Source organism: Protopterus annectens, chromosome 1.part0 (genome assembly GCF_019279795.1).
Source record: "Protopterus annectens isolate FY-2018-M chromosome 1.part0, PAN1.0, whole genome shotgun sequence".
NCBI classification, from domain to species: Eukaryota; Metazoa; Chordata; order Ceratodontiformes; family Protopteridae; genus Protopterus; species Protopterus annectens.
In genome coordinates, this window is record NC_056725.1 from 1,344,483,844 (window position 1) to 1,344,508,458 (window position 24,615).

General features: G+C 45.3%; 1 protein-coding gene across 1 annotated transcript in view; it reads right to left on the reverse strand.

Moving 5' to 3' along the window:
- AMD1 (adenosylmethionine decarboxylase 1) overlaps nucleotides 1-24,615 on the reverse strand; it is a 314,714-nt gene that overhangs the window by 248,598 nt on the left and 41,501 nt on the right. Inside the window, exon 2 of the mRNA XM_044071522.1 lies at nucleotides 19,249-19,335. Coding sequence (XP_043927457.1) covers nucleotides 19,249-19,335 — 87 coding nt within the window. The remainder of the gene's footprint in view (nucleotides 1-19,248; nucleotides 19,336-24,615) is intronic.

Consider the following 24,615-nt stretch of genomic DNA (forward strand, 5'->3'; position numbering starts at 1 on the left):
TGAAGATCCAGTTTTCCTGAGCCCACCACAATTTTTTTGAGGCAAGGATATATTTGTATGACAGTGTCCAAATCTTGGCAGTGCTGTGTCCGCCACATTTTTTGAGATACCATTGCAGCCCCTCATATGCAGTTTGGCATTAGAAGCACCAGAATACAAGAGATGCCATGAACCCTAACCTAATTTGAAGGACTGTCCTTGCAGTCAGCAGGACTGGATGAGATAGTTGATGGAAGTAAAATGACAGACTCTTTTGTTTATCTGAGTAAAACTGGAGAAACTTGCTTGAGAGCCTTTTTTTGTGGAGGAGGAACATCATCTGGCATGCTGAAAGGGGGCACAGTGTGTGTAAAAAAAAATAATACCCGTGATGAATGATATCCAGCACCCATCTGTCTTGTCTGATTCCCAATTTTCTTTGAAAGAGACAACAATCTTCCTCCCCAAAGGAGCTGCCAGAGAGTCCACTGGCAGCTGCTGAAAAGGCAGGTCATTGGGTCGCAGGCCAATTTCACTAAACTTGAGGCTGCACCTGCAAAAATCTTTACAGTCTGCATAGACTTAGCTTTGTCCTCCCATTTTCTTTAAACGCTTCCACAGGCGGTCCAAACAACACACATCAGACTGTAAAAGGCATCCAAAATCCTGTCTTTAATATGCTCAGCTAAATCTGATCCTTCAACCATGCATGTCTACCTATCCAAAGCCCTTGCCTCTTATCAGAGGAGGGTACAGGATTTTACCACAGAAGCTTTAACACCTTTAGGCCCCCTGGGACTCTTAAACAAATACTTATGAGCTTGGAGCCTTTTCTGGAGTCAGTAATCTGGGCCTTCCCATTTAAAGTGCTCCTCATGGAGTGAAGAGTCTGAAATGCTGAAGGAGTAGAATCATCCACATCAGAATCAGAATAAGCAGGGGGCATACCTCTCCTAATCAGTAATCAAATCTTCTGCCATTTAAGCAAACACTAACCTACAGCACAATCAAGCCTCTTCTAATAGTGCGCTTTGTTAAATCTAGCACAATGTATGATAATCCTGTGCGTGTATCTGCTTCTACAAGAAATACAGTTATTCACTTTTTCTGACATCCGTAAAATACTGAGGCAAGAAACCATGACGCCGATCAGCCTCTCTGTATTCGGGCCGACTGGGACGCGGACTATACCCAATAGTCAGGACTGCAGCAAGGGAAGACGAAGAACATCAGTGCCAGTAAAAGGAGTTTGGGTGCTTCCTTTTGTGCCTTAAGAATTTTTGGAAGAGGCAGACAAAAAAGCAGTGAGAAACTTCACTGCCCACCATAAGGCAGCATCTACCTTCCAGGCTGTTAGGCAAGGGTCCCTTGTGCAGAACTGGGAGAGCAGACAGCTGGTTGGTGACAGTCTGAGGGTTGTCACAATGAAGGGTGATTGTGAGGAAAACCAGTCTGCTCACAGTATTGGTGGGGGGTCCTCCAAGGAGTGGCTTAGGGGAGTCAGCTAGTTCATTGTCCTGAGAAGGATGTGGCCATGAGCGTGATGTTCACTTGGGTTGCGAAACTCCATGTCTCCTGTGCTAACCTGCACAGCTGCCAAGACCTGGGGCCTTCCTGTTGATGCACCACATAACTGATGCTGTGTACACACACCAGGAGTGGCCTAGGTTTCCAAAGGTGGACAAAAAATCTGGAGAGCTTGCAGAACCCTTATTTCTTTCAGACCAATGTTCCTTCAGGAACAAAGGTTGACATTCCCCCTGCACTTGGTGTGACACTGTCTATGCCCCCCCATGTCTCATCCAAGCAGTCTGTGAACTTGAGGTGGTGTGAATGGCAGTCCTGGGTTGGGATGACTCATCTTCCAAAGGAGCTCCTTTTTGAGAAAAGGGAGGGGAATCGGGCTGTCCAAGGCATGAGTGCTGGGACCACACAGATTTCAGGTACCACTGGATTTTCTGCATGTGAAGTTTGGCTAGGGAAAGCACAGGGACGGTGGCTGCCATGAATCCCGAAGTCTTGAGCATCTCCCTTGCTGAGCAATAGGTTGCAAAAAATTTTTTTGGAAAAACTGGGCAGACCGAACTTTCTCCTGGAAAAAGAGGGTATGCATTTTCTGTGTCCACTCTGCAGCCCAGAAATACCAGGTCCTGTGTAGGGGCCATGTTGTGATTTTGTAGTTTATAGTAAAACCCAGACCTGTCAGAAGATAACGGGTGAAATGTAGATGCTTAACTTATGGAGAGAGTGCCTGGACCGGGTCACCCAGGTAGGGGAAAATATCAATTCCCAGACTGACAAAGCTACTACAAGAGTTGCACACTTTCAGAGCTCTAGAAAGAAAGACAGAGCAGTAAACTGAAAATGTGAGGAGCCAGAGAAAAACCCAAGGAATCTCAAGCAAGGACACATGGGACACATTGGTATGTTTAATAGGTATCCCTCAAACTTAGTGACCCTTGAGAAAGCCTGGGGTAGGATGAAAGGTAGAAAGTATGAAGAGAAAATATTTTAAGATTGCATCCTTTAAGTGTTTACAGGGAATATTTATCAAGACAAGACAACCACCCAAGATGCAGAGGATCGACTGACAACAGCTTCCCACCAGGCCAAGGAGAGCGACAGTCTTTAGGAAACCTGGGAAATGAAACTAAGGGGCAAGGGGAGGAGTGCTACAGAGGAAGACTTTTTGCTTTCCAGGAGGGGGGCATCCCCACTGAAGTACCCTGTGTGTTTTTCAGAGTACGTTTTCCTAGGGGTTTTCCTTTTTCTGAACTGTCCAAGGATTCCTTCTAATGAAGTTGGTTGATTTAGACAAGTAGTTCCTATGGTGTCTATGTAAGAACTGGTGAGAGTTATGGTCTGCAGTCTTACCTTGGAGAGTTTTGAAGAGTCTGGCTGTCTGAGGACAAAACATTAAGTTTTTGCCCAAGGACAAATCTAGAATTTTAGACTTGAAATCCTCAGGTATAGGCTGACTGCGGATTCATTAACATCTGTGAACAGATCCAGTGGTAACCACCCTACAAGAAGCATACAGAGCATAACTGCACTTAATGCTGTGCCTGGCAATTTCAGTGGTCTGCAATAGTAAGCTCTGCATTTGATGCTTAGACTCTGCTGTAGGAGGGTCCAATACAACTTTAAGGAATACAGGATAGAAATCCAACACTATCCAAGACTGGTAAGGAACTGCCCCAAAGGCAAGGGTAACAGATGTGTAAATCTTTCCCCATCTATCCCCAGCCCTACTACATTTGTCAGTATGTAGAGCATTTGCACTAGGCAGAAGCTTAGAGCATATCTGAAGACAGAATTACTGCAGAAGTGTCTGCCACTGGGTCCTTTTAAAATTGGTCATGTCATGAAGCACCTTGCAAAACCTATATGGTCTCTTCAGAACTGATCAATGAGAATCAGGTGCAAAAAAGAAGTTGACTGAAAGGGATCCTGGAAAGCCTCAGACAGGTGGGACAAGAGAAGGGGCAGGATATCCATCTCCAAGTTGGTACAACAGCACTTAAGAGGGATTTGATTGGATTGTCAGTGTTTCGTGTTTTATATAGTCTTCTCCAAAGGAAGCTTCCTCAACAGGAAAATCTAGTGAGATGGAACTCCTCTTGGTCAGAAGAGATTTACCCTGGAGAATGCAGCTGACAGGAATATTCCAGGGGATGCTCAGTCGTGGTCATGTTAATCAACAGGAGGAAACTAGGATAGGTTTGAGTAGCAGCTTGTGGATAACCAAGAGGCCCAAAGGAAGGTTTCAAAGACAATAGCTGTGAACAACCCATGGGAAGTCCATCCATTCCTTTTCTGCTGCATAGGGGAGAGGCCACACGCCTATTTTTTTTTTTTTTTTAGGTGACGTCTAGTGCAAAAGTTAGCAACCCTGCCTATCAGAAAACTTGGTATCTCTTCCTTAACTAAAATCTGAGGGATGCTGTGCGGTCCTTCGGAGATGGTGAGATGCAATGCGATTCCTTGGACATTTTGGCAGTCTGTAAGGCCTCAGGAGCCATTACAACCCCTGATAGTTTCCTGCTACCAAGCCCCAAGTAACCTGATGTAGAGCAGTTTCTGCAACCTCAATGGGTACCGTCAGTCAAACATTGGATTGTGGATCCATTTAAGGCCTCTAGCTTTTTCTTTGGCAGTAGAGGCAACGTTTGAGATGGTGTTTCAGTTGGGGGGGGGGGGGGACGACAAATCCTACTTCCTTTCACATTTGCACTTACTCTTCTGAGCCAACATCTACAGCTTTCAACAAATTATCGGAAGACAAAAGTTTCTCCAACGGAGCACCCCCCCCCGAATAACTGATCAAAGCAAAGGTACCAAATGTCCAAACAGTCGGACAGATGCACAACCTGCACGTGGGATGGTAGAAAGAATGAGGATCCATACTTAATGCATATGAGCTGGGGTCATGTGCCAGATGTATGACCTAGGGAAGGTAAAGCTTTGGTACACTGGTTGGATGTTAGCAGTGAAACGAGATATCAGGAACACTGAAATAGTGATTTCAGTCAGGACATAAGATAATCCTAAACTGCTTCCACAGTGCAATAGGCAATGCCTCAAGATCATACATCACTTCTACAAAAGGACCACAGTACCCTCAATACCACCAACTGTCTTTAGGCTGGTAACTGCTCTGGATAAAAGTTATCATGGTCTAATTTATTCCCTGCAGGCTTTTGGGATGTTCTGCAGCAATCAGTCATACCACCAGAGATGAAGCGGTCCCTGCACCCACCTTAAGTTCTGCTACAAAGTACTGGAACGTGAAACCAACAGCAATGGAAGTTATGCTTGCCTTTTTTTCTTACTGATGGGTCAAAAACAGCAGAACCCTGCAATCAGGCACAATGTTACGTCAGTGCCTAATCCCTACTATGCAAAATCAATGCAAAAGATAACGGAGAATGGCAACAGATGAAAGTTTCCATCCAATACTGAAATTGAGCAACTGTTTGCCAAGCAACCTCTCAAATGACTGGCTCATTTGATCAGCCAGATTTCACTGGAGTTGCAACATCTGAGACAAGGTAGCTTACTGTGCTCCATGAAAAATATAAAGACAAGCAAATGTGCTTTCCATATGTATCTGTGGCCCCCAATTCCTTAGCTTGGGATGGACAGAGGTAATGTGGTGTAGGCACTCAAGGCCTGATGCATGTTAACACTAAAATCCAATTTGGGTGTCTCAAGTAAGAGAAGTATTTGGTGGGACAGTACCTTTGTTGGCTGCCTCTGAATAGCTGCCACAATATCAAGGATTTAACAAGCATATTTCACAACTCCATGCACTAGGCTGTCGACAGATAACTACCCAGGAAGAAGTTTTGAAAGTCCAGAAGACCACATGCAGGATTCGCTCAACAGCGAGGCCAAGGGCCATCCCCTATCTTTGCTTTATCTTGCGGCATCCCCCACTCATGGGATAATTTACAGAATCAATGCCATCATACTCAATATGGGGGGATGGGAAATTCTTACGGAGTTCAGAAGTCTTCTGCATTTATTTTTTTCCAAGAGGACCTCATAGGTGACAGGTTGCATGACGAGCTTGAACTTGTTCAAATATACTGCAAAAAGTCTTGTCCCCATTGAAAAGTTGAACTGCTAAGACTTGGGCAATGGAAGCATCTCCTGCCAAAGGTCAACACTGTAGTTAGAACAGAAGCCAAGGACAGCAAAGACCATCAGTGTTGAGATTGATGCTGGTGCCACACAAGGCTAAAGGCACAGGTCACTACTGTTTAAGGCCAAAGTCCATCACGGTAGATAGCAAAACACATTCGTCCAGCTCAAGTCAAACCACTAGACTTCTGACAACGGGATCAAGACTCCTTTTGAACCCTGATCCAACATTGACAGCTTTGAGCCCAAAATATGGAAAGCAACCCCCACTAACATTGTAACAGCTCAGATGACATGTGTGCCAAGCCAAACCTGAAGCAGCAGCATTGGTATCAAAGCTGTTTACAATGGCAAAGTCTGGGCACTTACCTGCTCATCCACTGATACTAAAGCGCTCCAGCAAGCATGAGTGCATGTCCACACCTGCCGTAATAACTGCCTCTAGCTAAGAGGATACAGAGTAGGTATGCTCAGCAAAAAAATCTGCTCCCACCTCATACATTGTCAGTCCTTTTTAGACAAGCATAGTAATTAAAGAGTCCTAGGCGCTTATGTGGAAACTCTCATCCGATCACATTTCTATCAGACAAGAATCCTTCTGTGTGGCCCAGTTAAAAGGAATATCCAAGATACAAAGCTATCAATACAATACCCCCCCGGCACAGAAAAATCCAAACATATTTAAATGGAAAGGCCAAAAATGTTATAAGTACAAACACATTAAATACTTCAATTGCCAAGGCAGATGTGTTGCTCTGCACACACAGCCTACAGGCTGCTCTAATGTAACCTATGTCTTGCTTTTTGAAGCATGAAAAACTATACCTACTTTACCAGCTATTTTCCTTTTTAAAACGGTCTCTAAATATATTCACACTAGCAATCTAAATCTACAACAAATAGCAAGTCTCAATGGAAAGATAAGCTGATAACTCAACACATTGTCAGCCTATGGGCCAAGTTACCACTACAGGTCAAAGTAATACCCTGATAAGCTCGCATTGACTGACTGGGTCGACACATTTATCCCAGGGTTATGTATGATACGTGGTTGAAAAGGGTGGCAAAATATGAAGTTTAACTTCGGGCAAATGTTTTACACCTACATTACACTTCTTGAACTCCCCAAATCTCCACTGTGACAATACTAAAATTCAACTAACTGTCAATGTTCTAAAAAAACACAGGAGTACTAAAAAGCAGAACCAAGGGCAAGGCAACAAAATGCCAAGGCATAAGGAGGGACAGCAACAAATTAAACTAATCAAAGAAACAAAGAAAATGACCTGGACTGATGGCTGATTTGAAAAACTAATGAACAAAATTTAGAGTGAAGTTGTAGCCTGGTTCCATTTCTGTGATGGTGGCTGAATAGCTGGCAAAAAAAAATTTGGACAAAGATGGTTTTCAAACTATGTGCAACGGGTAGGGGGTAGTAGCCCAAGAAAAGGTTTAGATGTTAAGCTGTCTAAAGGACTGTCCCTGGGTATCTCCCCCCTCTGGGAGGGGGATAAGGGTGAAGTGGCTGCTGCATATGGCATTGAGGGGACTGGCAAATAGATTGCAGCAAGGCTGACCCCATCTGTGGAATCTCTTCCGCAACATAATTGTTCAGGAACCACTCGTGAGGCATTAGGATAGCTCTGCTCAGCCTGTCGGCAATCACGGACTTCACCGGTATATGCGCTGCAACTAGAAAGCGTTGGGAAGACATCACCCACTGCCAAACTCAGTGCCTCTGCAAAGGGGGTATGATTTGGTTCCTCCCAGTTTGTTCACATACCACACCACCGACACATTGTCTGAGTGGATTACAATTGTCCCTAGAGGGAGAGAGCTCTGAAGTGCTTGCAACGCTAACAGCACTGCTCTCATCTCCAAGACACTGATATGCAAATTGGTCTTGTGATCCTGCCACGTGCCTTGGACAGTCCTGCCAAGATAATGCCCCCCCACCAGATCTGGGAGGCATCCACGGTCACCGTGGCAACTGGAGAAGATTGGACAAAAGGCTTGCCCACATTGAGAATGCTGGCCTGAAGCCACCAGCATAGATCCCGCTTGCACGTGCCCGTAATCAGAATAAAATGGGAGTGGGAGATGCTGCAGTGACCACTGGGTGAAAAGCAGCCACTGAAGAACCCTCATGTGTAGTCTAGCAAGGGGAACTAGCATGATTGTGGCAGCCATGGTCCCCAACAACTTTAGGACCAATTTTGCCATGACCTTCCTCAATGGCAGTAAGGCGTAGACCTGCTGTTGTAGAGCCTGAATTCTCTCTTCTGGTAAGAGCCCTCATGAGCACTGTATCTAGTTTGGTGCCAATAAAAGTGACACGCTGCAAGGGCAACAAGGCAGATTTTTTTCCAATTTAGAGTAATTCCCAACAGTTGGCACAGTGCAATGGTGGCATCCCTGGTCTGTAACAGTAGATGCCTAGTGGTGGCAGAAAGGAGCCAGTAGTCCAGGTACAGAAACGCTTGGAATCCTGACGTCTCAAGTGAGCCATTACCACTGTCATGCATTTGGTGAACACCCTGGGGGCTGTGGTGAGACCAAAGGGCAGAGCGCGAAACTGAAAATGACTGGCTCCCATCCAGAAGCGTAAATGACTTCTCTATGCCCTGTCCATCTTGATATGGTAGTAAGCATCTTTGAGGTCAATGGAGCCCATCCACACATCTTTCCCCAACAGAGGGAGTATTGACTGTAAGGTCACCATGCGGAACTTGGACATTTGTACACGAAGGTTCAATCGGCTGAGCTCCAAGATGGGTCTCAGGTCCCCTGTTCTTTTCGGCACCAAAAAGAATCTGAAGTCCCTAATCCTACTTGGTCTGTAGGGACAAGCTGGATGGCTCCCTTTGAAAGCAAATTTCTAAAGTTGCGGAATCCCTGTGACTGGGTGGAACTTCTAGGATTCTTTTCCATGGCGGGGGAGGAGAGAAGGGGATATAACCTCAGGAAATTATCTTTATACCAAGACCCATACATCACAAGATGGGTTGCAAACTGGCTAAGCGACAGAACCCACAGGGTCAGAGTTGCTGGAGCCATGTCAGACTCAAAGCCTGTCAAGTGGTGTCCCACAGGGCTCAGTCCTGGGTCCACTCTTGTTCGGCATCTACTTTTCTGAAGTACAAGCAAACACAGGAGGGTTATGGCTGACAAAGTTTGCAGATGACTGCAAACTGGGCGCCATAGTCGAAAACACATCTGACACAGATATCCTCCAGAAGGGCCTCACAGAAACGGATAACTGGTGCCAGAGCCATGGCCTGAAGTTAAACGCCAAAAAATGCATAGTCATACCCTTCCGGAAAAACAAGGTTACCCCTAGCTACCATATAGGTGACAATCCACTGAGCACAGAAAAAGTCATCAGGGATCTGGGGACCCAAGTTGACAGTAGTCTTTCGTTTGACACTCATGTTGCTAAAGTAGTTAGGAAAACCTTCTATATCGCCCACCTGATCATGAAGGGATTCACATCTAGATCAAGGGAGGTCATCGCCCCTGTACTCATCACTCATTAGACCTATGATTGAGTACAATGCCCGCTCGAATGTATCTGACCAGACACCTGATGCAGCTTGAAAGGCCCCAAAAGTTCCTCACCAAAAGGATAAAGGGTCTCAAAAATATGTCTTATGCTGCCCGACTGAAAGAACTCCAGCTTTATTCAGTCTCATACCGCTTGCTCAGAGGTGACCTGTGCCTGACATATAAGGCCATGTCAAACCCAGATTTGATGAATATGCTTCACCTCAAAAATCTAGATCCCTCAGAACCACAAGGGCGGAGACTTAAACCTTGACACGGTTATAAATAGAACGTGCTGGAGGGACAGATTCATCACCCAGAGACTCCCTATGCTGTGGAACAAAATCCCGGTACATGTGAGGCAGAGCACCTCGCTGGCCTTGTTCAAGAGGAATCTTGACCAATGGATGGGAGATCGCAGATATACCCCAGGGATTACTTCAGTGTCACTGCTTGACAGAGGCACAGAAAAATGATAGGCATAGTTTTTATTCAAACTAAAGGGGTGGCGAAAGCCACATAACTATGGGCTAGGCTTATAAATGCCCTTGGGCAGATAGCCTAGTATGAACCTATGAACCTAAGCCTGGCAAGAAGTCACCCAAGACTAGTGGGTATTAAAGAAATGTGACCCCCGACCAGCTCCCGAGATGCACAGTTGGGGCCTCCCTTCAGGAGCGCTGGTAGGGAGAACCACAAAAGGAATCACGATCCCCTTGGTTATGCGGGCCTCCTCTGCTTCTAGGGCGGCATCTACCTGAATTTCCACCCCCTCCCCTGCCTCCGGAGGGGAATCACCATGCGCCCTGAAAAAACCTCTGCGACTTCCTGAACCACATTTTCCCACCCTTCTGGCATTTGGTAAGGTCTAGAAGGCATGGAAAAACGGACTCCCACAGCAGACAGGGTTTTTCCTTCCTGCTGGCACCTAGTGAGTCTTTTCACCTTGGTTTTGAACAATGAACCATTAAATGGGGCACTGGTGAATGTAGACTTGAAGGCCTCCGCGAAATTGTACAGGCGCATCCAGGAGAGTCTCCTAAGAGACTCCAGAACCGCAGCCCTACTCGCTCTTGTCAGCTGCATATGCGATCAGCCACATGTTACCCTGCAGAGACTCTCCTAACTTTTTTTTTAGGAGATCTCTGGAGCCTCGTAAAATGCATTCAGTGACCGCAGTGTAAAGGTCACAGAGGTAACTACAAGCTTCCCATACCTGTCCATAGCCCGGAACCCCTTGTTAGGTGGATGGACAGGTAGACGAAGTTTCAGCAAATTCCTTCTTGGTGGCCGCTGCCACCATGGCATCTACTGGAACACCTACTCCTTGGCAGAGGGGGCAGACAAAAACTTACTGGGTCTCCTTGGGACTAGTTCCACAGTGTAAGGAGTTTCCCCACACCTATGGACAGACAAGATCTAATAGCTCATCAAAAGGGGGAGAAACCCAAGAGGTGGTGGGTTGAGACCCAAAAGCCTTCAGGAACACATACTCATCAGAAGGGGATTTGAATGGCCAGCCGCCTCTGCTTCAGGATCTCCAGGATATCTGAAAGAGGTATCTTCAGAAGACTTTGGGGACCCCTCTGACGCGAGACTCATCCGGGGAGTCAAGGTGGTTCCTCTAGCACAATCTTTCTGGTGGGCTCCTCAGCCAAAAACTCTGTGGAGATGACAAAGTTGGGGACCACTCATGGAGGAATCCTGTGGCTTAGGGTCCCCAGTGCCCATGGATAGAGCGTGATCCGAAACGGACACCTGTGCTGTAGGGGCAGAGTATCTGTGCCATAGGATGCAGTTGACCTGGCCAGCACTCAACCTCTAAGGCTGACCCCCCCCTGCTCCGAAGGCAGCCCTCGGCAATGAGATGAGGTCCGAAGCTGTCCGGTACAAGCTCATTTGGGCCAAAGCACCAAGAGGAAGGCTATCTGTTCAGACACCTCCCCCTCTGGTCTGACCAAACCGTGAACCCTCGACCCAGTGGACTGAGCCGGAGGTCGGAGCGGAAATCTGAACAGAGGCCAGGCGAGGCTACTGGAACCGACCTAACGGCACCAACTCTGGCTCCGAAGGCCGAGAAAGGCTTGGAGGAGGAACAAAGATGTAGAGGCCATAAGCTCTGGAGCAGACTGGGTCAGAGCCGAAATCAATTTAGCCAACACAGATGACGGAAGCAGTTTCTTCACCACCCTATCAACGTCCTCATCGGAAAGGGTCCTGGAAGATATTTGGATCTCCCTACAGAAGGGGACTTGCGTGAAGAACCCAGTCAAAACTGGAGACCGGCTCCAAACCAAAATATCCGTGACTGCGCCGAAAGGCTGGGAGCCGATACGGACTTGGTCAAGAGACTACCTTCTTTTGGCATAGAGGGCAATGCAACCGAAGAAGCTGTTCTAGTAACTTTCTCTGGTGGCTCTGAAGAAACAGACTGAGCCAGAGAGCGCTTCTTGGAAGTCTTTTTGTCCTTTTAAGCTGGAGAGGATAATGCACTGGAAGACTTGGCCAAGTCTTCCTCAGAGTGTTTAAGCAGTCCTTTCAAATGAGCTAGTTCTTTCTCTCCTGTAGCACACAGGGACTGAAGGAATGGCAAAACAAGCAAGACTCTTGGGAGGTGAAAAGCCCCCAAGCAGTACACGCAGTGTGCCCATCTGTTAGAGACATTTTATTGCTGCATTCAACACTTTTCAAAGCCCAAAGGCCTGTATTCCTTGGGATCATTGCACATGCTGAAAGGAACAAATACATACATGCACTAGACCCAACTAACAAGAAACGGAGTCTCCAACTCAAACGGCCCAGAAACCGGCAGGAAAACAGGGAGGACTAGGTCCTCCAACTCAAACTGGCCTAGCCCGGGGAAACAAAGGCAGGAAAGCACCACTAGCCAGACAACACTAAATGCTAACATAATGGAGCATCAAACCAAAGACCACACAGAAACAATGGGGAGGACTAGGTCCTCTAACTTAAATGGCCTAGCCCATGGGGAAAGGAAACTAACGGGATACCTAAACGGCGAGATAAGGGCACAATAGCCAGAGAAAAATACAGGCAGTAAAAAGTACAGTTTTGTACCTACCATAAATGTAGATGTTAGAGTGCTAATACAGCTGCAGTCATAACAGATGAGTTATCCTGCCGTCAGGCGGGTCCTCGGTCGGCTGAATTCCAAAGTCTAGGTCCGGCGTCGGTTGTCGTAGCTTCTTCCCTGACGTCAGTGCGACAGGGGTATAAAAGAACCAGACGACGCCATTTTCTTCAGTTTTTCTTGCCCCAGATGTCAGGTGCCCCCAGAAGGAAGGCAGAACATAAATTTATGTAGTAAAGCAAATGCAATATAATCAAAAAACAGTAGTGGCAAGCAAATGCACCATAAAAGAATACCCCAATGAGGTTGTATGAGGAGGTGCTAGCCACAAGGCCTGTCCCAAGAGGGGAAGGAGGGAGGGAAACCTGGACTGCAGCTGTATTAGCACTAACATCTACATTTATGGTAGGTACAAAACTGTACTATGTTCATCGTGCATACAGCTGCAGTCATAACCGATGGGTAGAATCCCAAAGCTAATAAAGGGGTGGTAGGCACTAAGTGGAACTAGGTGGAGCCAGGATGCCCTGCAAGACTGCAGTGGCAAAGCCCGCTCTGGTTTTGGAGTATAAAGGTAGGTGATGGTGCTTGGAGAAAGTATGTACAGAACTCCAAGTGGCTGCTTCCAAAATATCTTTGGTAGGAACCCCCCTGAGGAAAGCTGCAGAGGTAGCTGTGGCCCTTGTGGAGTGAAATCTGATGCCTGTAGGTATAGATTTACCATGAAAAGAGTAACAAAAGCGTATGCAGTGGGCTATCCATTTTGAGATTGTTTGGAAATGTGCTTCCCTTGAGCACCTGTAGCATAGGACACAAAGTTGCTCTGATTTTCTGAAAGGCTTTGTCCTGTCCAAATAGTAACTGAGCTGTCTGTGAATGTCCAAGGAATGTAGTAGCTTCTCCCCCTTTGTTTTGTGGATTAGGGTAAAACGTAGGTAGGTGGATAGCCTGATTCAAGGCTACCCTGGATAAAACCTTTGGCATAAATGAAGGATTGGTTTCGTAAGGTAACTCTGTCCTGATGGAAAATGATGAAAGGCTGCACAGCCATGAGGGCTTGTAGTTCCAAACCCTGCGTGCTGAGGTGATAGCTAGAAGGAAGGCTGTTTTCCATGACAAATATTGCAGATCTGTTTGAAGCAGCTGGCTCAAAAGGAAGCAGGGTTAGTTTTTCTAGAATTAAATTGAGGTCCCAAGCCGGTACTGGTTGCTTCCTTGGGGGTTTTATATTCTTAGTCCCTCTGAGGAACTGTCTTAAGAGAGGGTGAGAATAAAGGAGGATCAGTGTTGTACTCTGCAGAGATGGCTGAGGCATGGATTTTTATGAAGAATGAAAGTCCACTGTTTAGTAGCTCGGCTAGGTACTGTAGTATTTGAGGTAAATTCAGTATTCCAGGATTCTGATCCTTTTTCCGATTCCAGACACAAAACAGTTTCCATTTTGCAGAGTAGGCTTTTCTAGTAGAAGACCTTCTTGCCTCTAAAATTACATCCTGCACCTCCTTGGAGAGTAGGGTCTGCTGTGAATTTAAGGAATCCTCCATACGGCTAAATTGAGTGTTTTCAGCTGACTGTAGAGTTTTGAAGTTATGCTGAGTCGGTAGGAGAGGCATTAGAGGCAGGATCCATGGTGGGGAATGCGTCGGGCTCCTCAGAAGTGGGTACCAGTGCTGTCTTGGCTAGTCTGGAGCAATGAGAATCATCTTTGGTCCGTCTGCTCTGGCTTTTAATAGAACTTTGGCCAGCAGTGGAAGAGGAGGAAAGGCATAAACTGTCATTGTTGTAGTGCGTCCACTTTCCAGGCCTGTGGATGAAATGTCCTTGAGCAGAACTGTGTCAATTGGTAATTTCTGTGGGTGGCAAAGAGATCTATGTCTGGCCTTCCCCATGCTTGAATTATTGTAAAAACTTGGATACAACTTCCATTCGTGTGGATCTGTCATATTTCTGCTCAGGTTGTCTGCCAGTGTGTTTTCCTTCCCTGGCAGGAATTGTGCTTGAAGTTGTATTTGCAATTCCAGAGTAGTGTTCCAAAGGGACATGGCTAGTCTGCACAGGGGGCATCAATGGGTACCTCCCTGTTTGTTTATGTACCACATCACTGTGGTGTTGTCTGTTCTTATCAATAGCTGCCCTGGATGCAGTAGGTCTTTGAAAGCCATTAAGGCATTACTGCAAGCATTTCCTTTTGATTGATGTGTAGGTGCTTCTCTTTGTGACCATTTGCCCTGAATGCACCGATCTGTCATGTGCGGCCCCCAGGCGTAGTCAGAGGAGTCTGTTGTGATGACTTGGATTTGCTTGAGGCTTGCAGAATGGGAGACCTAGGTTTCTTTGGCATGCTAGAGCCCACCACAGAAATTTGAAATTCCTTTTGAAGACATGGAATCAGTGGTATGACTGTTTCCAAACTGTGGCGGTGTTGACACCATAAGTTTGTTAGGTACCATTGAAGTTTCCTCATATGCAGCTTTGCACATGGGATTAGTAGGATGCAAGATGCCATGAATCCCAGAGCCTGCAGGAATTTCCTTGCAGTCAGCCTGGTGAAGGTTGCCAGTTTTCTGAAGTATTGAGTTAATTGCCCTTGTTTCTCTGGAGTGAGGTAGGCCATCTGGGTGTTTGTATCCAAGCTGGCACCCAGGAAAATTATTGTTTGAGAGGGTATTAGTCTTGACTTCTTTTTGTTGACTGTGTATCCCAGAGATTTCAACAACATTATTACTAACGCCAGGTGTTTCAGACGAGTGTGTTTTCTGTCCGCTTGGATCAGGCAGTCGTCCAGATATGGGTATATTTGTATCCCTTGAAGTCTGCAGAAGGCAATTACTGATGCCAGGCATTTCGTGAACACTCTGGGCGCAGTAGATAAGCCAAAGGGCAATGCAGAGAATTGATAATGGGATGAACCTGCAAGAAATCTGAGGTATCTTCTGCAATCTTGCCTGATTGGGACATGCAGGTATGCCTCCTTGAGGTCCAATGTAACCAGCCAAGACTCCTTGCCCAGCATGGGAAGAAGCTGCTGTAATGTGAGCATCTTGAACTTTGGTACGAGTAAAAATGTGTTTAGGATGGATAGGTCCAAAATAGGTCTCCAAGTTTTGTCCTTCCTTGGTACCAGGAATAGTCTGGAATAAAAACCTTGACCCTGTTCTTGTGCAGGTACCTCTTGAATAGCTTTCATGTCCATGAGATCTGAAATTTGTTTTTGTGCCTCTGCCCTTAGATTGTGTGGCAGGTTTGGCATGCCTCATTTTTGGAAGGGTGTGAAAGTGGAAAATGTAGCCTCTGTCTATAATGTCCAGGATCCATTTGTCTTTTGTGATATGCCAATTTTTCGAAAATAATGCCAGTTTTCCGCCTAAAGGTGCTGCCATTTGAGCCTTGTTTGGCATGCAAAGGGGAAGTCATTGGGTCTTTCTGAATGGCCGTGAACTATCTTCACCCCCTCTTGGTGTAGGTGTTTGCCATAGTCTGCCTCTAAATGATCCTTGAGATTGCCCTCTACCTCTCGGGCGCCTGCATCTACTTCTGAGGTCTGTCCAAGGCTGGAAGGTACCAATTTTTTTGAAGGCCAATTTCTACTGAAACGTGGCGGTTGTACCTGTAGGAAATCTTTCACTGTTTGCATTGATTTTGCCTTTTCCTCCATTTTCTTCAATACCTCCTCAGCTTTAACACCAAACAATATATCCTTTTGAAGAGGTGCATCTAGTAATTTAGCTTTGACATGATATGGTAAGGGTTGCTCTGAGCCAAGCATGTCTACGTATGACTGATCCTGTAACAGCAGCTCTACAAGAGGCCTCTAAAGCATCAAAACCACATTGCAAGGTATGCTTACCCACTTGCTCTGCACTATGCAACAAATCCTGCAACTCCTTCAAGTCTGGTTGTTCAGGATGTGACATTTTGCTTTTCAACCGAGATAACAAAAACTGTTGATACTTGAACATATGGAACTGACAGTTTAATGCCCTCATGGTTAAAGTGGCCGAGGTGTATACCTTTTCCCCCCACCTTTCTAAAGCTCTGGAATCCCTCTCTGAAGGTAATGGATTTTTGGCAGTGGAGGCCTTAATTCCCTTGGGACCCTGTGAAATAGTTTCTGGGTCAGCCGCATGGCTTTTGTATAGGAATTGGTGTGGATCAGGAACCCGGTAATACCTGTCGGGCTTGACTGGAGCTGGAGGTAAAGAATCTGGGTTAAGGCTGGCCTCTGAATACACATCTAGTATGTCTAAAACAGGAGGTATAGCCAGAGGCCTGTGCTGAGGGAGCAAGAGGAAATCCCTGAGCCTTTTCTTGGAGTCTGAGTACTCTTGGCCTTCCCAGTGGAAGTGTTCCCTTAAGGTATGCAAGGTTTCCCCAAAAGAGTAATCCTCAGGGGGGGGGGGGGGAGACAGGGAATGGACTCCTCTGCATCAGAATCTTCGAAAGGGGAGTAAGAATGTTCCTGGTACTCAGAATGCTCTGAAGTAATGGAGGCCTGGTCCGAGGAAAGGTATTCTTCCTCCACTCTGGGCCTTTTGTCTGGGGGGGGGGGGGGTTTGGGAACCCCTGATAAGAGTTATCAAATCCTCAGCCATTTTGAGCATCTGCTTTTTAGGCATGGGGCCCTGAGAGGGGCCCTGTGGAGCTTGCCTTTTAGAGTGCATGGCTGCTTTAGATTTAGTGTAAGCCTTAATGGAAAAAGAAGGCCTGAAGACACCTTGAGAGGTGGCAGGCCTGTCTGAACTCTGAATTTCCCCGCCAAGAGTGACTTCGGTTTCTGTAGTCGGGGTGTGGGCCGAAGAGCCTGCGACCTCAGGCACAGAAGACACCGTTAATGAAGTGTCCTCGGTAGTCAGGGGCTGCGTAGGCGCCTCGCTGAGAACCGGAGCACATGTAGTTAGCTTTAGCGTGGTGTCGGTAGAAGTCGCGGACCTCGTATTCGGTCCTTATCTTTACGTCGTTTACTCAAAATTGGAGTCTGAGTATCTGACGACATGTTGTAATTAAACTTTTTGCCAAAAAAGTGTTGGGCGAACTCCGCCCGATGCTTAATAGTGCATCTGTTGAAAGTAGCACAAAAACGACAGGCAGAGACGTCTTGGTCTGGGCCTAAGCAAGGAATACAGAGGGAATGGAAATCCTTATGCGGTATTTGCTTCCCACATGAAATGCAATTATTAACTTTGCCTGACATCGGTCTGAGGCAAGAAAAGTTTCCCCAACAGGGTACTTAGCTTTATAGAAGTCTTCGGTTGAGAAATATTCGTAATCTCAGGAGCTGTCCGACCGGCACTTGCAAACTGCTTCTGCTTCGGGCACCACGCGGCAAGAAAGACTGAAGAAAATGGCGTCGGCTGGTTCTTTTATACCCCTGTCGCACTGACGTCAGGGAAGAAGCAACGACAACCGATGCCGGACCTAGACTTTGGAATTCAGCCGACCGAGGACCCGCCTGACGGCAGGATAACCCATCTGTTATGACTGCAGCTGTATGCACGATGATCACCACTACCACATACACAGCTATGAAAATAGCTTTTTCGAGCAACAAGTCAGTTTATAAAAATTTTATAAATAAACTTGGTCACGGCCAAAAGCGATACCACGTCTGAGCTTAAGCAGCAGCAAACAAGATCTTGGGAATATACCTGTTGCATGATGGGATACCTCTTGGCCACAGGCCAATTGAAGACTTCGAGCTAGAGTATGGCCGAATCGGAGCAGAGGTTCGGCTCCGAACCCACGGGTTAGAATGAAGGCGAGATTGGACTACATAACATCTTTGTTTACAGCTTCTAACAGAGTTTGCCATTAAAAGTTCATGTCAGCCGATGCCCAAAAAGAATTGGATGATTACTCCCCCCCAATAAGTACCTTGACCAACTCCTGTGGCCTCAGAATTCAGAAAGACCCCCTTCTTACCTTTGAATATCATCCTGTAGCTTTCATTAAGTTTGCAAAAATCTACACCTATGCTCTAAAATCTCCACACTTGTTATATTTCTGGCAAACCTTAATCCCTAAATTAGATATGCATTACTATTAACCGCTCTTAACTTCCACTCATACTTGAATCATCCAAAGTTGGCATTAGCATCAATTCCATGGGGCCAGGGTGCCACACCAACTGCGATTCACCTAGAAAATGCCAGATGGCTAGCCCTATCATTGTCAAAATTTACAAACTAATCAAGCACCTCGCTTCATAATACTGCAGTAGTAGAGTTCACTAGAAAAGTATCACTAGCTTCCTGCAAAGGCACCAGCCATATCTACCATCTCAACTTAGAGCCACTCTCCCCAAACATATAAACTAATAAGAATACACTATTACCCATTAAGTATAGCATAGAGGGCTCTTGCATCTATTTCAAACTGGCTGCACAAGAAAGAGTACAGACTTTTTCAAACTGGCTGCACAAGAAAGAGTACAGACTTTTTCAAACTCCACTTTACCACCAGGAACTCTGTTCCACAAATATTTCAACCTTTCATTTAAAATGAACTCACCCTTCAACTAACCATAGCCCATCACTGCAGCAGATACAGAGAGAAAATAGGTAGCAGCACTTGCCCAGATGACACTTACCAGTGCTTCCTGCTATTAGTTTCTTCAAGACAGTTGCAAAAAGTTTTAAACAATCCCCATTCGTTCCTTTGCTCATGCACTTACTTACACCCTTGGTTCTCATACCTTTAATGTTCCTTACTTCAGTAATTTTCTTCAACTGTGCTACTGAACAAATACATTATATAAAATAAATCCTCATTACTTTGCCTGAAAGTTTTTACATATGCAAGGAGATTTAATTTCGAACCTGCACTTTTGACAGATTTTACTTCTATACACAGACACTGGTTTGCTCTTTGCCAATGTTTTGTGTCACAGCTAAAAAGGTTCAAGTACCAGTCCCCTAACCCGGTAAACAAAATACAAGCAGAGGATGGCAGACATTCTAATTAAACAACAATGAATCAAGGAATGATCTTACCTGAGTATATAAGCTTCCTGCTTGTCAGTCTTTGCCACACTAATGATCAAACAATGCACATTCTCCAAAAGCTTGTCCCATTCAAACCTAGAAATATGAAAAATAAAAGTGATGAACAGAATTACCAACATGTATTATTCACTCCAAGCAGCATGCAACATTAAAAAGCAGATTACTTCCCACTGTATCCACCTCTATCCACTCAACCATACATAATACAGATGGTCAGAAAATGGGGTACCATGTACCCAATAAAAATATTTTATATGAACTATAGAAACTAAGTGCATGCATGTGCCTAAATCTACATTATGGCTCAAATTCTGTTGATTTCCCTAATGTGCTGAACAGACATGCAATGGTGACAAACAAATCCCTGGGCCAAGGCCCAAAAGACCAGAGGCTGAACAGCTCAGGCGTTTGGTGGTACAGGTAAGAGATGGGCATGCCTAGCTGAGGGAGGTAGACTGTTGCCCCTGGCCAGGTCATGCTTCTATTCTAATGAAGAAGCCCCAACCAACTAGTGGAGGCTTATGATGCAGGGGAACATGTGCAGGAAGATCTGGGTGGGACAGTTCCAAGTGTTGACCGCCCTTGCCTTCACATACAGAGAAGAAAATCCAAGTAACATAGGATGCAGGTGGCCCATACAGTGTGCAGTTAGTGCTCTTATCACCATCAAGGAAAAGGCTAGGTCATAAAAATGCCCTCATTATTGTGATGCCAGCAAAAAGACTTGGAGCAACAGTCTGACCAAGGGATGCCTGGTAAGCAACTGGACAAAAGTCACAAATAGCTGAAAACAATTAAAACCACATTAAATTATGAAGAGATGCTTCTGTTTCACCTCACTTAAAGCGGATATTGGTAAAAAAACATAACTTAGTCCTGACTGAACAGTCTACCACATCACATGCTACAAAAGTTCTGCTAATCAAAATATAACTTCTGTAGCCAAAGTGCAATCAAAGGTCCACAGGAAAAATGCTGTATGCATTACAAGCTATCCACAATTTATCTTTGCAGCTTTTCTATCTGGGCAATGAACTAAGGTACTACAATACTGTGCAACACTGTTTACTATTGTTTGTGCGAACGACATTCTATCGGCTGCTATGTGCCAAAAATCAGAAAGTCAAATGCACAGTTTTGTACCAGATAGTCTACTCCACTTATGCGAATACACAAATGCATTCGTATAAGTGTAAATAGACCATCTGCACGGAGATCGTGGTACAGTGGGGAGTGGAAATTCATCCACATCTCCACTGTAGTGCAATCTCGGAATTAGAATATGCAAGTAGGGGGTGTAGGGGGGCTTACCCCCCCTACAAAAACATGATGACCATATAAGAAGTTTGATTCTAGCTCCTATACAACTATCATGTGGTGATTTCGACAACAATGTACAGTCAAATGCGTCGAGCATTTGGTTCGACAGTCAAAGTTAGCTTTTCTTTATTTTCAGTATTACCATTCATTTATTTGAACGGAAAATGTTTCCGAATAGTAAACCATGCAGCACACTGCAATGTTCCTTGACAATTGGTGGCAAGTTACTGGTAGTCTTACAATAGGTGCATGTGACTGAGCAATGAAATCCTGCTACAGCCTAAAGACCATCAATAAAGTACAGTTGTGTACACTTACCATAAATGTAGATGTTGAGTGTATTCACTGTTGCAGTCATTACATCTGTGTAATCTGCTGGCAGGTTGCCCTCAGTCGGCCTGAATTCCAAAGTCTTGGGTCCTGCGTTGGATGCGGTCTCCTCTTCCATGACGTCAGGTTGTCAGGTGTATAAAACATGTAGCAGACGCCATTTTCTTTTGTTTTTCTAGTCTCAGATGTCAGGTGCCCCCAAAAGATATATATATATATATATATATATATATATATATATATATATATATATATATATATACATATACATATACATACATGCATCAATATAAACTACCTTCATCTACAAGCAAATACACCACATAGGTTGTAGAAAATAGAGAAGGAAACACTCCAGAATGAAAGGGGGATGGCGGGAGGGTAACCTTGACTGCAACAGTGAATACACTCTAACATCTACACATTTATGGCAAGTGTACACAACTGTACTATGTTCGTGTTTCACTGTTGCAGTCATTACATTTGGGTAGAATCCCAAAGCTTTGGTTGGGTGGCTGGAGCTAAACAGCATAAGGTGTGGCTATAAGGCCCTGCAGAACTGCAGTGGCAAAGCCTGCCCTGGACTTAGAGTAAAGAGGCAAACGATAATGCTTTGTAAAGGTAGCAGCCTCTAGAATGTCTTTGGTTGGAAGGCTGCTGAAGTAGCTGCACCTCTGGTGGAATGAGACCTAATGTCCTTGGGCACAGGTTACAACGGTGTAAGTAGCAGAAACTAATGCAGTGGCTTATCCACTTTGAAATAGCCTTTCCTTCTGATCCAAAAGCATATGTCACTAGTAATGGCTCAGTTTTTCTTGGAGCTTTAGTCCTGCTCAAGTAGAATCTTGGCTTTCTGTGCACGTCCAAGGAATGCAGAATTCTCTCCCCCCCCTGTTCTGTGGATTTGGATAAAAGGTTGGCAGATGAATAGTCTGGTTAAGAGCCACACTGGAAACCACCTTAGGCATAAATGTAGGATTTGTCCTCAGACACACCCTGTCTGGGTAAAATATAAAATATAAAAGGCTCTATAGCCATGAGGGCCTGTAGCTCTGAAACTCTTCTTGCTGAAATAATTGCTAGTAGCAGAGCTGTCTTCCATAAGAACTTCATATCGGCGGTAGCAGCTGGCTCAAAAGGAGGCAGGGTGAGCTTTTCCAACACAGTCCCATGCAGGTATTGGTGATCTTCTAGGAGGCCTTAAATTTTTGGCTCCTCTGAGATGCTGCTTTAGTAAAGGACGAGAAAAGATTGGTGGCTCTATTGTAATGAACCGAAATGGCAGAGGCATGAATTTTAATTGAGGAAAAAGATAAGCCTTTGTCAAGCATCTCAGTTAAGTACTGTAATATCTGAGGAATATTTGGTTCTGCTGCATTAGTTCCTTGTGCTAGACTCCAAGCACAGAATCTTCCATCAGCATAAGATTTAGTACTAGGCCTTCTGGCTTCCAAAATTACATCCATCACAGCTTTACTGAGAGGTGTTGCTTGTATAACTACATGATCAGCCATGCTGCCAGGTTCAGTGTCTTGAGTTGATTGCGCAGGATCGGATTGCTTTGCTGGGACAGTAGTTAAGGTCTTTGAGGTAAGGCCCAAGCTGGGTATTGAGACAAGTTCCTTAGGATTAGGTACCAGTATTGGCGGGGCCAGTCCAGGGCAATTAGTATCATCTTTGGTTTCTCTCGTCTGACTTTTAGGAAGACCTTGGGAAGAAGTGGTAGAGGAAAGGCAAACTGATGGGTCTTTCCAACTGAAGGATAGGGTGCCCACTTCCATGCTCGTCTGTGATAAGTCCTTGTGCAGAATCTTTTCAATTGATAATTTTGAGGAGAGGCAAATGGATCTATGTCTGGGCTCCCCCATTTCTTTATCATGCTGAAGACTTGTGGATCTAGTTTCCACTCGTGGGGATCCATAAGGTTTCTGCTTAGTCTGCCAGAGTATTTTGCTTTCCTGGCAGGAATTGAGCTTGATGTATTTGGTAAGTCAAAGCTGTGTCACGGCTAATCTGCAAAGGGGGTACGAGTGTGCCCCCCTGCTTGTTTATATACCACATGACCTTGGTGTTGTCAGTCTTTCAGTAATTGTCCTGGATGAAGTAAGTCCTTGAAGGCTGTTAGGGCATTTTGAACGGCTAGCATCTCTTTCTGGTTGATATGTAGATGCATTTTTTTTGGGGTCCATATGCCCTGAATGCATCTTCCCACTATGGGGGCCACCCAGGCATAATCTGATGCATCTGCTGTTAAGGTTTGGCTGGCAGGGAGTAGAGTGAAGGTCAGTCCCATGTTTTGGTGACATGCCTTTGCCCACCATAGAAACTCCTGTTGTAGGCAGGGAATGAGAGGAATCCTTGTTTCCTGTCTGAATGCTGACTCCATAAACTTTTTAGGTACCACTGAAGTTTCCTCATATGCAATCTTGCATATGGAATCAGTAGAATGCAGGATGCCATGAAGCCCAAAGCCTGCAGAATTTGTCTTGCAGATAACCAGGGTTTTGTTGTTGCCATAAGTTTGTAGTCAGTTGCCTTTGCCTGTCTGGTGCGTGAGGTAAACCATCTGGGCAGTTGTATTCAAGCTTGCAACCAGGAATGTTATCTTTTGAGAGGGTACCAGCTGTGATTTTTCATTTATTGTGTACCCTAGGCATGTTAGAAGCCTTTTCACAAATGCCAGGTGTTGAAGAATGTCCTTGCTCTCTGCTTGAATGAGTCAGTCATCCAAGTAAGGATATATTTGAATACTTGTCTGCAAAATGCAATTACTGGTGCCATGCACTTTGCAAAGACCCTGGGCGCAGAAGATAAGCCAAAGGGCAGTGCAGAGAATTGGTAATGCATTCAGCCAGCCTTGAATCTGAGGTATCTTCTGCACTACTGTCTTATTGGGACATGCAGGTATGCCTCTTTTAGGTCTGTCACCAGCCAAGCATTCTTGCCCAGCATGGGCAAAAGCTGCTGCAAAGTCAGCATTTTGGAATGTCCAGGTATGTGTTCAAAATCGATAAATCCAGTATTGGCCGCCAGGCCTTGTCCTTTCTGGGTACCATGAACAGTCTTGAGTAAAAACCTTGTCCTTTTTCCTGTTCTGGTACTGGCTGAATGGCCCCCATATCCATGAAGGCCGTAACCTGTTTGTGCCTCTGCCCATTGACTTTTTGACAGATCTGGCCAACCGTTTGCCATTGGCAGAGTATGGAAATGGAATGTGCATCTCTGTGATACTATATGTTTAGCACCCACTTGTCCTGGGTTAACTGCCAATTTTGAGCAAACAGTACTAATTTTCCCCATAAGGGTGCTGCCAAAAGATAAGTGCTTGGTGCAGGTAGATGGAAGTCATTGGGACTGTTTTCTGTAGGTTTGCACTTTATCTCCTCCAGATTTGGAGGTAGAGGCGCCCCATTGCTTTGACCTGTATGAATCTTGCGCCTGGTATCTGGAACCCTTAGGGTGTCTGGATTTGCCCCTTTGAGCTCTGACAGGAAAGGACCAATTTTTTGTTGGCCAGTCTCTACTGAATCTTGGTGGCTGCACTTGTAAGAAGTCTTTTACAGTTTGCATAGACTTAGCTTTGTCTTCCATTTTCTTTAAAACCTTTTCTGCCTTAATACCAAACAGAGTTTCATGCTGTAAAGGTGCATCTAGTAATTTAGCTTTAATATGATCAGGCAAATTTTGTTCCTTTAACCAGGCATG